The 17847-nt window shown below is 35.9% G+C and overlaps 1 protein-coding gene across 2 annotated transcripts in view; it reads left to right on the top strand.

The window, feature by feature from the left end:
* EDIL3 (EGF like repeats and discoidin domains 3) overlaps nt 1-17847 on the top strand; it is a 267842-nt gene that overhangs the window by 121609 nt on the left and 128386 nt on the right. For both annotated transcript variants that reach the window (XM_068666882.1, XM_068666881.1), the window contains one exon: nt 15383-15511. In XM_068666882.1, the coding sequence (XP_068522983.1) occupies nt 15383-15511 (129 nt within the window). The remainder of the gene's footprint in view (nt 1-15382; nt 15512-17847) is intronic.

Here is a 17847-nt window from a genome sequence, read left to right as displayed (position 1 = left end):
GGATTTGTCATGCATCAAAGCTCAGGAAGTATTTAAATTGACGGATAATGGAATTATCTGCAAATGGAATTAAGTGCCCTGGAGGACGTAGAGCAGCATTTAAAATAGAGCTGAGTTTTTGATTTTTTTTCTCCATCTTGTCCTTCTTACTGTGAATCTCTGTCTCATCAACTACTCATCTGAAGCCCAGTTTCCATCCAAATGAATTTGTTCCTGCATTGCACTGTAGTTGCTGTTCCTCTGCATAAGACTAATTTTCCCCAAACACACACCAAGCAAAAAATCCCAGCTGTCCCCAAATGTTTTGACTCTGGCTTTGGTTGGTATTGGTTGCCAGTAAGGGCTAAATGATTGAACTGTCTGAATATCCTTTTCACTGAGGTGTTGAAACATTTAAGTCTATACTAGCTTTAATGGAAAAAAATATATATATTAACTTTGACCAAGAATAAACAACTCTCTGTAAAATGTATAATTGTAGCAACATTATAGGTGACCTCCAGATTTAGTTCCTATTATATAAAGAACAAAAATGGTTTTAGGGGAGTAGAAATATCATGCAAAAGCATTATCAAATTTTCTCCATCAGGATTTCCGCAGGTATGCAGCAGTTTCTTAGACCTTCTTTTACAATAACAAGTATCTGCCACTTCATTCACGTCTAATAATTCTCATTATTGTTCTAGTTGGTTGGCTTTCCGTATGCTAATGACCATTTGCCAGAGCTGAGACCCCCTTTTTTTCTTTTATCTTACAAATTGAATAGATTCTTTTCTTGTATATTCTTTTGAAGCCTTTACGATTTCAATTAAAGTGCATTTAATTCCTCCTGTAAGTCTTTCAGATAAACAATGTATAACCTCAGAGCATGAATGCCCATTATTAGTCCTAAAGGAAGAATGACACGTAGTATTCAGCCATATTCTGCATTATCATGTAATTTTATTTATACAATTATAGTGTTTCAAAATACTGTTTTGGAAACAACTGATATTTTCCCTTTTCTGGTACGTATGTAAAACTGTTGATTTCAGTAATACTCGATATGATTAAATACTGTGTGACTTCAGAAAACTGGTAAAAACTTTTACATAAGCTTCATAGTTCTGTAAAGTAATAAAGCCAAATGGGAATTATCAGTAGGAGTGGGAGTGGTGATAAGTAAAACAGCTAAAGCTTTCACAGCCCAGTCCAGAAGTGTGTGTTCATTACTTATTCAAGACACAACTTCCATTGGCAGCCATGGGAGTTGAGCTTGTATGACAACTGTTCTGATAAAAATAACAATTACAAAAATGTAACATGCTCCCATGAATGCCTTCTTGTTTATTACTAAAAATGTTAAAATGAATTGCACCTTTATAAATTTTAGAAATTACTTGAATTGTGATAAACAGGCTGAGAAAATATTTGAAATACTGAAATGGCTAGCTGCAATGAAGAAGCCATAGGCCAAGAACAAAAAGCTGTGGATTTAAGCTTATGTATTTACTTTGCCTAGAATTCCATATTTTAACAATTAGTGGCAGATCGATCATGAATTAACACTGTTCAGCAATATTACAAGTCTTTCATTGAACCACAGACTACCCTGAGTTTGAAGGGACCCAGGAGGATCACCAAGCCCAATTCCTGGCTCCGCAGTGGACCAACCCAAAATCAAAACAAATGTCTGAGAGTGTTGTCGAATGCTTCTTGAACTCCAGCAGGCTTGGTGCAGTGATTTTGTTACAGTTACTCCTGAATTCCATTAGTTTCAAGATTTTTACAGAATTCAGACCCTTAAAACAATCCTTTTCATTTTTCTGAACCACAGAACAGCATTAATTAACGTATATACACTAAGGAAAAATGTGATAGTCATTCAATATTTAAATCTTAATCTTTCTGTATTGACCTAGAATTTCTCAATTTTTTATTTATTTATTTATTTTTTTAATCCAGCCACCTAGAACAGAAAACCAGTCTAACAATTTTTATCTGTGAGACAATAGTACAGGGCATTTTTTGAAACAAAACACAAATCAATGATTCTGTAAGTCAGCATTTGGCTTTAGCCTCCCTTTAGCAGGGGCAAAAGGTTCAATATAACTTACTTGTCATCTAGTCTTGCTTCTCTAAATGCTTGGTTGCAGAATAAAAGCAGTGCATTGTAACTTATTAAGAACTTCCAAATTAAGAATATACTTCAAACTGTGGAGGTCATGTAGCTAGGGATATCCTCACTGAAAGTACACGGTAAATCAGTGATGCAGTTTTCATTGCATAGCACAATGGTGTCACTCGATGTCATTCAGAGCCTAATTGCAATATCCACAATTTTTCAAGAGTGGTGACCATGCCTGACTCCTTTCCATCAACTCCTTTCATCAGATGAAAAGTATTTTGGATTCCATTTCAGGAACCATATCCTGATACTGATTAGATTGGAAAGGGAATATTGACATGCTCATAGATCATTTCTCCTAAGGGGGAGTTCACATTGTCTACTTTGTGCCCTCATCTGTTGGTGAATGTAGCTATCATGATGCCAATGTGTGAATCTGGGGATCTTGGAAGCCAGAGGAAATCTGGATGTGTCCCGTATCACAGCGGAAGGGGGACACCAGAAAAGATTTTTTATCATCCCCTAAAGAAATATGTTTGTGGCTTCATGAGCTCTGCAGTATTGCAGTTAATGCCTAGTTCTTGCACAAGTCTCTGTTGAAGGCAAAATGTACTTACCTGTTCAGACAGCTATCTTGAACCACAACAACAACACCTGTGTTGTGTGTAATAACACACAAGACAAGAGTTAAAGTTAAAGCAGAAAATCTCTGGCAAAGCTGTGCAGAAATTATTACTATAATCCACTGAATTAGGTCAATATTTTAATCTATGTACAACTGCATCTAAATCACATTAATCAAGAGCAATTCATTTTTATCTGTACTGTGGATATAGCAGGTGCAAAGGAAGCAGAAATCCATTAATTCTACTGTGTATCTTAAAAACTGAAGGCACATAACAGCAAACACAAGTTGCTACTTTAAATTGGGATGGCTATGCACTATGTGATTTGCTCAGCTGTCAAGAGACCAAAACATGTGGGAATGAGGTAGAAGCAAAAAATAGAGTGATGACCTAGCTAAAAAGAAAGAAAGATATGGTGAATAGTGACAGAGCACAGGATTTGGAATTCAAAAGGGTTTAGGGCAGGATACATGAAATTGGGGAAGTTTGATGACAGCTCAAAAAATGCAAACTGGAAAGAATACATTTCCTCTGTCCTACATCCTAAGGGAAATAAACAGCTGGAGTTTAAGTCTTGTCTATTTCCCTTGATTTCTGCTGTGGACAACTTTATGTCTTTTTGGTCTATATATATTCCACATTTAGTAATTCTCTTTCATCACTTTGTAATATTATTTTGTGTCTTAAGGATAACCACCCTCAGAGGTTCTCTTCTGCTCTTTCCATGTCATTAACGCAACATTAGTAATTAGGACCTGACTCATAGAAATACGAACAGAATAAGTTAAGGTTGTTGCCTTATTTAGTTCCCAGTGGAATGCTCAGCAAGAAGACTAACTGGATTTTAATCTATTTGCTGTAATAATTAAGGTTCACATTATCTTTTCACTTTTTTTTTCAATTTTCCAGCTATTAGTGGAACACAGCGCTTCTAAAAAGGATGCGAGGCCATGATTGCTGGCAGTTTAAAGTGAAGTGAAACAATGAAAACTGACATCTTCATATATGAGGACAAGGAATGTGATGCTAAAAATAGCCCAGCCTTGTTACACAGAAATCCCAACTGGCATTGGGTTAGGTACCAAACTATATATAGTTTCTTTATATATAGTTCTTAATATATTCTTTCTATAGTTTCTGTGTATCTTTCACTTAGGCAGTAGACCAATGCAGTAAATACAGAGATGGATTTGTTTTAATTAAACAGAGAGCAGATTTGGTGAGTTTGATTTGATGGAGACCCTATAGATATAAACATCAGTGCTGTCAGCAGTGCACTTCTGAACTGAACCCCTTTTATCACCCAAACTCACTGTGCTTTCATTCGCATTACAGTGTGGTCTCAGTGAAGATGGGCTGGGTTAGTTATGGCTAAAACAAAACAGGAACGTGCAGTTTGCTACCCAGACTGCTCTGCTTACTAATATGAATACAGCCTTTGACTTCAACTTATTTATGAGATACATTTTCCTTGATTTCTTTTGCTATCAGTCATTTGTCCATGTGTATTTTCATGATATCCTGGCAGCAGGACACTGTTTTTATGGGTGTGTTACTAAAGCTATGGTGGTGTGTCCATTCTCAGGGTGACATAGTTTGGATATAAAGAGACATGTGGTGGCTATTTTGCCTGGGTGAAACCCAGTAACATCTGCACTTGGCTTTATCTCTGTTCTAAATGCTGGATTGCTGACCCGCAAGTCAAACCCAAGTTCTTTTGAGACTTAGTGGCCAGCAGGTGATTTTAGTGATTCACATTTCTCCAAAACACTCAAAAGTTTCACTGACAAGCAGAAAAAGAGTAAACAGTAAAAAAGTTTTACTCCATTTTTTTTTAAGACTAGGTATTTGTTGGAACAGTTTGGTGCCTGGTTAAAAAGACAACATATAGCTACACATCTGCCAGATACTTGTTTCCACTCCCTACTGCCTGCTCTTGTAGTCTGTGGTCTTTAGTGAGATAGCATCAGTTAGTAATAGAACATAAATTCAAGCAGTTCAGGCAGGTAGACCTTTTCAAACTAACACTGTCAATCACTTTAAGTACTCTGTACTTTGAGGACTTTCTTGCTGTTTATGTCACTGTTTCTCGCTGTTTCTTTCATGGTGTTTTTTTTTTTTGTTGTTGTTTTTTTTTTCACTTATACAACTTAGACCCAACTCTTGTGGACAGTGTCCGAGCATAATGTCAGTGAACTAAACTTTGATGGTCCTGATGAATAAGTCCTTCACAATCTGTAAAATTTCTCTGTTTGTTTTTTTTGTTTGTTTGTTTGTTTGTTTGTTTTGTTTTGTTTTGTTTTTAAGTAAATAAAATAAAGTTAAATAAATTAAATTTTAAATAAAGTAAATAATTTTTCAAAATTTTGCATGAGAAAAAAAAATCTGAAAGATTGGAAAAACAGTATCTTCTTTTAAAATGTTCAGTATTTTAAATTTGGTAGAGATGATAAATGAATTGGCTAAACATACACACAGAAAATGGAATGTAGCAACCAAGTTCCCACATTTATGTTAGTAAGAGTGAGAGAAGACAGTGACAGAAGCAGTGTCATCTGGGACAAAAACAAAGACACAGATTCCTAAGTATAAAATTAGAGAGAATGGAAAGGACCTGAATCTGAATGTTCTTCAAACAAAGCAGATATTCTTTGAGAAGACAAAATCCTGTGAAGGGGCATTTAGAGACCCAGAACAAGTCTCTCAATTTGCTTCAGTAGGTTTATGAGATATATGGGTGAGGAAGAATACTGTGGGCTGTATTCAGAAACACACAGGAAAGTAACAAAGGCTATAAAGTGCTGGGCGGGAGGAGAGGGGAGGGGAGAAGAAGAGGAAGGCATTGAAAATGGAGGAAAGAAAGTTCTGTAACTTGGAAGCTGAGGAGTATGAAAACAAATAATGAGAGAGAATTCGGGGAAAATGTTTTTTAGTGCATTAAACATTTCTGAAGCGTTTTAAGGTCTCACAATGTGCAGTATCTGCTACCTAGCCTACTATACTGACCATACCTCAAATGTGGGTCTATACTGTAGTAAAAGTTAAGAAAATAAAAGTTAAGTAAGAAGTTCACACTGTTCATTAAGGCAAAACACTGTATACATATCAGGTTTAAATATTATCTTGTCAGAAAATATTCTAGTTATTTAGATAAAAAAGCATTGAGAGATGGCTGGATGATCAATGTAAAGTTCTCAGTAATACAAAATCCACAGACCCAAATTAGAGGGAAATGTGCAGAGATGACCTAAAGCATTGTACACTCAAAGGGTGAACCTTAGCTTTTGCTGCTTCCAGATGGAGACACCTTGATCATTATAATCAGCACACTCCATTTGCTGCATTAAAAAGCAAGATAAATATTTAATCACAGTGCAATTAAGTCTGGATCAGTGCCATTAGTTTATAATGAATTGTTAAATAGGATCTAATTCAGTACTAATACACTTATGATCCAGGCTAAACAGATTTTTTTATTACTTTAAAAAACAACAACAACAAACTGATATTTTGAGAATATTCATGAAATACAAGATGTGGGTAACTGCTAATTATTTTAGTAGTTTCATGGATTAACTGGAATAACATATAAAAATCAGCTATTACTACCGATATTCCACATAGGTTGTGAATGATGTCCTATCATGTCTGTTCTTTTCAGTTTAAAATAAATAAATAGCAAGCTGTAGCTATAATAAATATTTTTTTGTTATAAAATTAATCTGTCTCCTGACAGCAAAATAGGCTCAACAGTAGTAAATCCAAAAGTAAATTGTCTGAGATTTATTGATCTTAGTAGCTGTTGTATTTTTTTTCTTTGTTTTACAAATATTCAAGTATGCTGAACAAGCAAGGATTTCTGGATACAATTTAGAAGACTTGAAGGATGAAGTAGTTAAAACTACATTAAGGTTGACTTCTCTGGGTTTCAATTAAACTGAGAGATGCCTATTTTTTGCAGACACATCACAATGAGCCAGCACAATGAATACTGAACCCTACATTGTTTAGATGTTTATATAAATTTTAAACCCAGATTAGCTTTTTTAAGAGAGGGAAAAAAAAAAAAAAAAAAAAAAAAAAAAAAAAAGAGAGTAATACAATATATTCTTTCATTACTGAAGATGAATCATACTTAAGTTGCACCACGACAGTGTTGACTAGAAGACATTTCTGTGATTACAGCCGCTACTAAAAGAAGGTCAGTGGAACCTGGGAACTCTTTCCTTGAAAGTCCTCAGAACTGTGTACTGCAAAGCAAGCAGTTGAGATGCAGTTGTAGTTTCAAGTAGGGAGCAAATATGTTGTTCTTTGGATCCATCTATGTCAAGAGTGTTCTTGGGAAGTGGTAGTTTCTTCTAATTAAAGGCATAATCTACAATGTATTTGAACAGCAGATTAGTTTTAGCTATAAAGGTGGTCCACGGGCTTGAATTTCATGTACTAATGAGACCTAAACTTCTACACTGCAGTTGCTGGAGTGGACATGTCATACTTCTGTGCTCGAGCCTGTAGATTAAGTCATGAGTATGCATTTTGCTATGATTTAGCTATCCCCAGAACTCTGTAGGTGCAGAATCATTTCTGTCAAGTTGTTAAAATGGTTTTGGTCTAATGTATCACAACTCCCACACAGACACACAGCTGGGGGCGTTCAAAACCAGCCTCTGTGTCAGGTAAGCCTTGCACAATCATACTAAATTAATAGGTGATGTAGTAAATGTGAGGAAGATCAGAGACCCTGAAAAGCATTTGTTATATTCCTGCCCTTTTTGTGCAGTTCTCTGTCAGAGCCTGTAAAGACATTCCTGCTGTTATTGAGTGCTCATTTGTGTGTCTCTGTGGAAGACAGCCTTTTTCAAATAGAGTTGTTTTATATTTTGGATTTGTATCTGCCAAACTTTGAAATCTATGAGCTCACATTTCAAGGGGCACACCTTTCAAAAATGCATTTAATTGAGTATTGAAAAGGATGATGAGGAAGGAAAAAAGTCAATATATTTCTGAAAAAGAGGTGGTCTCTCATTTGCGCATGTATGTGTGGTCTTTTAAAATGTATAGAGAAAACGTATACTAGAAGAGAATTCGAAACGTAGAGATTTGGAGATTAAATTCAACTCAAATATTTATGATATCTTGTACAGACTTTTTGTTATTATTCCCATTTCAGGATTCTTCAACTTTCTTCTCAAGTTGCAGGAACTGATGAGCAGCAGGGATAGGATATGGGATTACCTGAACACTGAGTTCAGCTCAGTGTGATAATCTGTAACTTTTTCATCATGGGAAGCTTGTTCCCTACTTGAGCTCCAGCAGCAAGGAGATTAACTCTCCCATAAAGGTGAAAGAAGCTGTATATGTCACTGCCTTCTTTTACATATATTTGTTTCAAAATATAAGAACTCTTTGTAAGTGAATGGTTTATTTTGAAGACTTTACATTGGCAGAGGAGGGTTTTTTTTTTTTTCTCATTGTGAAAATAAAGGGTAAAAAAAAAGAAGACTTCAAACTACTGATGTTAAAACTATGAGAGATTGCCAGTGAAGATTTCAGTTTACCAGAGGGGGTAAAAAAGGTGTGATTGACATTCCAGTAGAGACAAGAGGGACTTAAGAAACATCAGTTGTATGAAGGAGCAGCTAGAGAGTATTTATCTTTTACAATGACATTCAAAGGTATCATTTGATACTTTTTTTTTGTTTGGTGATAACTTCAAGCTTAGACAGAAAAAAAAAGTGTATGTTCACTGAAAGAGAGGTCGGACAACATGGGAGGACTACAGAGATGGTATTCTTCATCGTAGGGAGAAAATTTGTGCAGCTAAAGCTCAGTTGGAGTTGAAACTGGCCAGTACTATGGGGGACCAAAAAAAAAAAAAATTTTTTTTTTTTTTTTAAATTATGTTAACAGCAAAAGAAGTAACATTGGTAAAAGAGAGCAGAGGAAACATTGTTAACCTGATGAGGATGGTAACCTCACAAATACATAGACATAAACAGAGAGATTTAATGGGTTCTTCACTTTTGTATTCAACATTGATGATGAACTCTGGGACCCCAGGATGCATGTAAGTCTACGGGGCTTGACGGGATTCATCCCAGGGTACTCAGAGAGCCATCTGATATCGTCATGAGATGTGGCTCAATTATTTTTCAACGGTCTTGGGAATGTGGAGAGGTCCCAGCTGGCTGAAAGCTGGCAAGCATTGTTCCAAGTTTCAAGAGTGGCAAGAAAGAAGATTCTGGCAATTACATGCCTGTCAGACTCACTTCAGTGCTGGCTAAAAATATAGAGAAAATTGTCACAGAATTATTCTAGATCAATTCAATAACTCAGTTATTCTAGGAGTTCTTGAAAAACACCTGAAGGACAAGACAGTCATTGGTCAGCCAACATGAATTCAAGAGCGGAAGGTGCTGCTTAACAAACTTGATTTCTTTTTATGCAGAGGTCACCCATCTAGTTGGCCAAGAAAAGCCAGTTGATGTAATGTATTTTTTTTTATTTCAGCAAAGCTTTGATACTGTCTCTCACAGTATTCTTCTGGACAATATGTCCAGCACACAGGTATATAAATGCATAAATTATATATAAGTATGATGGGTGAACAAGTAGCTGATGGGTGAGTCTCCAAGCATAATTGTAAATGGGTCTGCATCAGGCTGGCGGACAGTCATTAGTGAGGATCCTCATAGTTCCATTTTCGGGCCAGATCTCTTTAATGTTATTATAAATGACTGGGATGCCAACTTGAAGGTACACTAAATAAGTTTGTGGATGATACTAAATTAGGAGGAGTGGCTGCCTCCATTGAAGGTAGGTAGGCCTTGCAGAGAGATCTTGACAAAGAGCTGGGAAATCCCTGACAATATGAGGCTTAGCAAGAGCAAGTGCCGGATTCCACACTTGGCAAGGGACAACCATGGCTGTATGGACAGTCTGGGGGATGAAAGGCTGGAGAAAAGCCCTGCAGAAAGGGATCTGGGGTTTTTGGTCAATGGCAAGTTGAACGTGAGTCAACCGTGGGTCCTGGCAGCCAGCAGGGGCAACCGCATCCTGGGTGCTTCTAGCATGGCATCACTAGCTGGTTGGGGGAAGGGATTGCTGTGCCCTGCTCTGCGCTCTTTCAGCATCACCTTGAGTCCTGTGTGCAATATCAGAAGGACATAAAACTATTGGAGAGTGTCCAAAGGAGGGCTTCACAATGGTGAAGGGTCTGGAGGGCAAGACACATGAGGAGCAGCTGAAGTCCCTGGGTTTGTTCAACCCAGAGCAGAGCAGGCCAAGTGGAGGCCTCATGGTGGCCTGCAGCTCCCTCACAAGGGGAGCGGAGGGGCTGGTGCTGAGCTCTGCTCTCTGGGGACAGTGACAAAAGTCAAGGGAACAGCATGGAGCTGGGACAGGGGAGGGTCTAGCTGGAAGTCAAGAAAAGTTTCTCCACTGGCAGGGCGGTCAGGCACTGGAAGAAGTTCCCCGGGGAAGTGATCACAACACTGAGCCTGCTGGAGTTCAAGTGTTTAGGCAATGCTTGATATAGGGTTCGATTTTGGGTCCTGTGTGGGGCCAGGGGCTGGATCTTTGTGGGTCCTTAAAGCTCAGGATATTCTGTGATTCAAAGTCTGTGGTTCTGTATTTGTTTTGATGGTTTTCAGAGCTTACCATATCGTCACAGTAACATTATCAGCTAGTGCTTCCTTCTTCAGTAATATGCCACAAAATAAATTAAGCTTCGGAAACTTAGCTTTGTAGCTAAGTGTCTTCATCTTGATGCATATCATGTTTAATATAAAATTTAGTATTTTTCATTGAAATTGTATTACTTCTATGAGAAGGGGAGATGAATTGATAGGTATTGTCAGAAGAGTTAACATATTTAAATGTGATAATTTGGCATGTGTGACTCCACTGGAGTATATAATTTATTATTATTATTCGTTTTATTCTGTTTTTCATATTCGTCATCTTTTTTTAGCAAGAAATGATAGGTGATAATTGATTGTCTTCCTGTTTTAGCACAGCAGCAAGCATGCTTTTGAGTACATGTAATCAGGCTTTGAGGAAGACCTGACTAATGTAGAGTTCTTGTTTAAGTATTTCACTTACAACTGCCTGATACTTTTGAATACCTTTCTCACCGCAGAAGATTTTGTGTTTGGCAAGAAAGACATGATATTTTTTGGAAGTGCGAGAAATGGTTTATTTTACAGCTGAGTATCACTGAATTGAGGAGCAGTATGGGAAAGAGTCATTAGGGTTTTTGTTTATTTCTTCCTGTTACTGATGGTACTTCAACTATTTTCTGGTTTCTTATATTTTGCGAAGCTCATGCTTCACAATGGCTGTTAACCATTGTGCTTTGAAGTTGGCCTTTGTCACATTTTTAAGTCCCAGGTAGACATTTATTAGAAAAAGATCTGGTAAAGCATTTTTAAACTTCTTGATAGTGCATTTCAATGCATTCAATGAGATCTTGTGTTTGCGTGTTGTGACCTTGAACTTGAATGTATGTACAGCCTGCCCTTTCAGGCAAGCTCTGTGCTTTATCCTGATGAAGTTTGCACTGGGGATGCAAATGAACTTACATATGGCCCTTGCTGTCTTCAGCTGGGTGAGGAGTGAGAGGGCTGCACTGCTTCATCACCAGTGCACAGGAATCACAAACTCTCTTTTCCTCCTTAAACCCTAGTGCTTAGACACTTTGAGGGGACAGTAATTAATGTTGTATCTCATATGTACAAACCTAAGCAGACAAAAAGCTTTTACAGAGACTAGAGTTAGCCCAAAGTAAGTTTGCCTTCTGCTTCTCAGGATAGACACTGTATGGCTGGATAATGGGTCCTTAGCATCAGCTGTCTCATTCTTCAGGTTGCACTGTGTAGCTTGCTCATGTAGATACAGCCAGCCTGTACTAAAATTATTCACTTACCAACTAACTGAAATGAGAACAATCCGAAATTTAGGTAATGATGTTCATATACATAAATTTAAACGTGCTTTACAAATATTACAGTCTCTAGGGTTTTGTTTGTTTGGGTTTTCTTTTCTTTTCTTTTCTTCTCAAAACTGGGTGGCTGTGCAAGGAAAAAAAAAAAAAAAAAAAGCAGCTGAAAATAAGACTGGATGACTGAATATTTAAAAATATATATTTCCTTCGAACTGTCAGGCAAAAATTGTGGAAAGATATTTCAATAGTTCTTTGAATTATTTCAAAAGAATTTGAGTACTCTAAAAGACAGAATGAGGCAACAATTTTCATACATAGGCCTTATACACTCTGTATTTCTTATCGTTGTCAAAAATTACATTTTGATGAAATGATACTTTCCTTGATTTCCTATCTTCTCCTGCTCTAGACAAACTAATGGTCTCTTTCAAATATGTAATTATTGCTACAGTATTGCATTACATAGGACTATTTTTATGAAGTTCTAATTGACCGTACTTGTCAAAGAAGAAAACAGATGACATAGTTCTGCCTTCAGCCCCTTTGCAACTCTACTGAGGATACATTTGTTTGATTCCTCAACTATAAAATCTCAGATTTAGTAAGAGCTATGCTTTAAGTTGACTTCCAATATTTTTTTTCAAAAACAGCATGGGATTTCAATTGAATAACAGAATGATGTATTTTGGAGTATACTTGTAATTATTATTTTGGTTAATACCACTGGAATTGCACAAAGGACTCAAAAGAGCAGCAAAGTGAATAGATCTATTACTTTTAGTGCACAATTAATCTTGTTGACATTACTTTATATGAGCAAGGATAAAAATGCCTGGAAAGCATACCATTGAATTCCACTGCTCATTAATATTGGCCAAATGTTGTTCTCCTTGTGTTGGAAGCTACTTAAAGATTACCTGCAGAAGTATTACAGTGCTATTGATTAAAAAAAAAATAATAATAATAATCCCTGAAGCCCACTGTTCTTTGACAAGGGTGCAAAAAAAGATGCTTTCAAACTCACCACTATAGATCTGAGTAACTGAGAATATTAATCAGATTGTCAGGGAATTAATTATCCAGCATTCAATATATTGTTATTTAAAAGCCCAAGGAAGTTAGATGTGATTTCTCATCATTTGGCAGCAGTGCCTAGATCTGTATGTACCATTTTTCGTTTTTAAGATGGAATTATTGCTGGACTAGGACCCAGATTGTCCAAAACACTCAAACCTTTATAATTTTGCATCAGGGATTCTGTAGAGTCAAGTTTTTAAAAAAAAAAAAAAAGTATTCTTGAAGGCTCATATAGTTTACATGCCCTAATTCCCTGAGGATCTAGAATATCAGACTATGGTCCTGTGGAGAATTAGGAGAAAAAAGTTGTTGCAGGCTTTGTTAAGTTGCACTCATTCATCCTTTTAGAATGCAGATAAGCCTAACCCATGTCCTTTTTAGAAAATGCATGTTAATTAGTGAAAATTAGATGATTATTGTTTACTGCTTTTGGTGCATTTAATTGGTATGTTTCATTGCTCTCAAAACAATTTTGAACTACCAGTTTCTATGAACAACAAAAAAAGCCCTCAACATTTAGATTACAAATATTACTATTATATTTCTATAAACAACTGGCAACCATAATTACTCAAAAATATGCATGTTGTTTTGGGCGGGCGTTAGGGAGGTCAGTCTTAAAGCATCATAGAAGACTAAGATGTGTTAGAAATACTGACCTGCTCCAGTACATTTATTGCTGTGCTACTCAAATGATCTTTTAAACCTTTGGACTGATCTGAGAAAAAAAAAAAAAAAAAAAAAAGTATGCTGAATGCTGAGCATGTGCTTAACAAACCATATGGAGATAGCAGCAAGCAAAATGAGAAAATAATTGTTAAAAGATTTATTGCTCTTGGAAGATTAAAGATCCACATGGATAGAAGCAATTAACATATGGGGCTACCTGCAGGTACTCCCCAAATCACAGCACTGTGATCAAGGCTTGAAAAAACACATAGTCCATATTCATGGGGAGACAAAAAGCAATTTTATTTTTTTTTCCCTCTATTATGGAGGAGAAATAACATGAACAGAATTTGTAAGAATAGAAAGCCACGAATCTTCTTTGACCTCTCAATGAACTGATATATGTCATGTGGAATTAAATATGTAGTGTACCACTACATTTAAAGTGTAATGGAGAATATGAATGGGAAAAGACAAACAAGGCAAGGAAGAGTCTCTCCTCCTTTTTGTCTTCATGATTTTTTCATGATTGTTACTACTAAGTACACTAGACTTATACAGATTCATGTGTTTAATTGATTGGGTTCAGTGAGACATACATATCCTATCTTTAATCATGTGTATAAGTGTAACTTCTCCAGGATTGTGTCCTGGGTTAGGCTAAAGACATAAGTTATAACAGAAATATGTACATGGATAGTTTCTCATATTGCTGTAACTACACGGGAAATTATAATTGTGGAATGTGTTCTGACATACTTGTAATTCCATTAATTTTATCTTCTGCAAATTAATATTTTCTCAGAGAGTGTAGTTTTCACTGATGAGACGTGCTGAATGAATGCTGTTGCTGTGAATGTCTGTCAAACCTTGTGCTTGTTATTGAAAACATAAACTAATAGTCAGAGCCTGACAAACATTAAACTTGTGGCCTTTTAAGTTTATATCATTCAATTCCCAGTGCTGATTGTCAGTAAATTATGCTGTGGAAAAAGTTCTTTTCTGTTTATTATTATTATTGTTTATTTTAAGTGGATAAATAATTATGACATTGCATTTCAATAAATGACAATTAACACCTTTCTGGGTACATAGCAAAGGTCACAAACAATATAAATTATACTGAGTTCACAAATCTTTTCACATAGAAACTTGCATATGAGGTTTTCCACCAGGATTGCCAGTTCTTTAAAGTGAGATTGGAAAACAAAATCATCAAAATGCTAAAGCGTTTTTTCTGGTAGGAGGTATGTTACAGATAACATTAGTAAGATAATAAGATGGAACACATTTAACACTTGCTGTTAACAAAATAATTTGTAGACCTAAAGGCATATATAGTCATTGCAAACATAACAAATCAGATCTCACTGATGAGATGTTATGTAACCTAGTACACAGTTAGTTGGAAAAAAAATATAAATTTACTCAGAGGAACAAAGCAGTTTAAAGTGGATTTGCTAAAAAGGCTCTCAATGGAACGAACAGTTGGTTTAGTAGTCTTACTGCTGACCCAGATAGTTACATATTCATATAGTCACACAAAGCCATAGCAAAGATCTCATACTACTAACTTGACATGCAGTGATTACTCAGGGATATTGTACATGTCACTCTATACATGATAGGCACATTTGATTAATACATATTGCCACAGTGGTATAAAAGTTAGAATCCCTGTTATCTTTAATAGCAGAGGAAGATTTACCTTCTCTGTCTCCTGTCTTCTGTTACATTAAAAAATAATGTTGTGATTAATGAGTAGTGACATGCTTCATATTATTTCTTGTTCATAAAAATCTGTGCTGGCAAGTTATCTGAACCAAGTGAAGGGTATATTTTAGTGGGTTAGTAGAATATGAAGGTCTACATAAGGGATTTTATTTCTTTAATGAGCATAAAATTGTGATGGTTTTTCATTATATATTTCTCTTTTTTTTTTTTTTTCCTATCTCTTAGGACCCTGCCTTCCTAATCCATGTCATAATGGTGGGATGTGTGAAATTAGTGAAGCATACCGAGGCGACACGTTCATAGGATATGTTTGTAAATGTCCAGAAGGGTTTAATGGGATTCACTGCCAGCACAGTAAGTTTCACGTGATAACTTCTATGTATTTGTGGATAGAAGACTTTTTATTAGCATGCAATTTTGAGGATTAACATCAGATCTGATTTTCTGAAATCTTTGGCCTTTGTTTTGTGAACAAGCTAATACCATTGAATAGTTTTACTACCTTCAGAAAATTACTTCACTTCCAACTTACTGGACACAACGACATCTAATTTGCTATGCATATAGAAGACATGGTAAGGTAACTGAATTTACCATGAAATTAATGGAAGGTAGTATTGCAAACAGTAGGGATATCTCTTTCTGTTGGAATTGTTTTTGTGGTTTTCTTTTGGTTAATGATAGAAAAAAAGTGGAAGGGATTGAAAGAAATTGAAAATAAATTTGTATATAAATATGTCTTCTAGGTCTCTACCTGTGCATTAAAATTATGAAGCAGTGCTTTGGGTTATCCAAGCCCTAAATCCAAGGGCAGAAGTTCAAGACTTAAACAGTATTTATATTTAGTCATGTTTTAAATACAATATCTGGACACCTTTTTATTCCTCATAATTTACTTGAAGAGCTTGTCCTAGCTTAAGATTAGATTGGGAACAGGGGGATGATATCTGTTAAAGTGTGTCATTATAAAACTAATAAGTAGTAATGCAAAAAAAAAAAAAAAAATACCTTCAGATTTTAATATTGACTCATTGGGGGAACATGTAGTAAGATCTACACCTCACTAATAAAATTTTTTAAGAATACCTATTTCATTTTATTGTGTTTAAACTGGAAATTACAGGACCATCTTTCCATGTTTCTCCAGTTAATGTCATCAGACATTCTGAACGGTCAAAAACAATTAATGGATTACACATTTATTTGCAAGTCTGATCATGTTCTAACTTATAATCTGCATTATCCATTGAAGTTTGGTTTTTGTTTTGTTGTGTATTTTGTTGTTTGTTTTGTTGTGTGTGTGTTTGTGTGCTTTTTCCCATATGTAAAACTCATTTAGAACAAGCGCTTGCCTATGGAGAAACTTAGATGTCAAGTTTGTGTTTTATTTTGTGCTGTAAAGCACATAATAGTCCTCAAAAAAACATGTTATTGATGCATTTGGAAGCCTAGGAAACTAGGCTAGGAAATTATTCCTAGGAAACTAGGAATCTAGTTTCATTTGCAGTTAAAAGACAAATGCATTCATCCAAATCAGAGTGAATAAGCACTGAATCCAGTCTACGTTAAGTAAGTGTTCCATTTAGATACTTGTCTACAGTTTGAAGTGTTAAGGAACCAGTACAGTCCAGCCAAAGTAACAGCTTATGTTCATTATATCCCCAAAGAAAAGTGTGTCCAAAGACCAGAGTATGGATATTCAATTACATTAACTTTGGCCACACTCCCTCTTATTTTATTATGTAGGTACCATAGAACCATCCAGACGACAACTCAGATGCATGAATTCAAATTAGTACCACTAGTTTAATTTTGTTAAATTATACCTACCTCATCCACCAAGAATATAAGAAAATGTTGGATATTATCCACTCCTTTGGAAACTTTTCCATCTAGCCCTGATTCTGGGCATCTAGTGGAACTGACTACCAGTAGAAATCATAGTGAATTTGTTTTTATAGTCATATCATTAGAACAGTCATTCAAGGTAGGGGATTGAGTTCGTAGAGTAATAATGAAGGCAAACGATAGTCATTGCCTGCCTTTAAACTGTATAGCCAGGAGTTGAGGACTCTTGAGACTAGAAGAGCAGACAAGTTTATGTCTGACTGTAACTCAGAGGTTATACCAGCTTGAAGGTTGAACATAGGCTGTGAGTGCAGTACCTTGTGGTTCCCTACCTTTGGCATTTGCACGTATTTTACGTGAGTCTGTCATCTGAGAAGTGGAACAAAAGTCTTTGGAAAGTGGCAAGTTGTATCTCTGTTCTTGTGACTGCTCTTATAAAAGGTAGAGCCAGACAGCTTCTGTGTGCCATTGATGCCTAGCAGCATGAAGAAACATCATCATTATGTTCTCAGGCACACTCCTTCATAAGACCAGACAAGTAGTCCACACACGATACACAATACTTCTGCTATCATTAGATGTCAAAGGTGTTAGGATGCAATGAAGTAAATAACACCATGAATTTTCAGCAAGTAAAATGCATGCTTAATGTGCTGTCTGGAAAGGATCATACCATTCCTTTGACTTCCATTGATGAATCCTACATAACTCTTTAATATGATATCTCTTTAGCTTAATTCACAAAGTTCCTTTCATGCAACTTCCCCTGTTTCATAAAGTTTAGCAATTCATTTCTGAATTCACTGTAAACCAAGTAAGAAGTGTCAAAATAATTCCATCAT

Source organism: Anas acuta, chromosome Z (assembly GCF_963932015.1).
Source record: "Anas acuta chromosome Z, bAnaAcu1.1, whole genome shotgun sequence".
NCBI lineage: Eukaryota > Metazoa > Chordata > Aves > Anseriformes > Anatidae > Anas > Anas acuta.
Note: the sequence above shows the minus strand (reverse complement) of the source record. Positions and strands in the feature narration are given on the sequence as shown.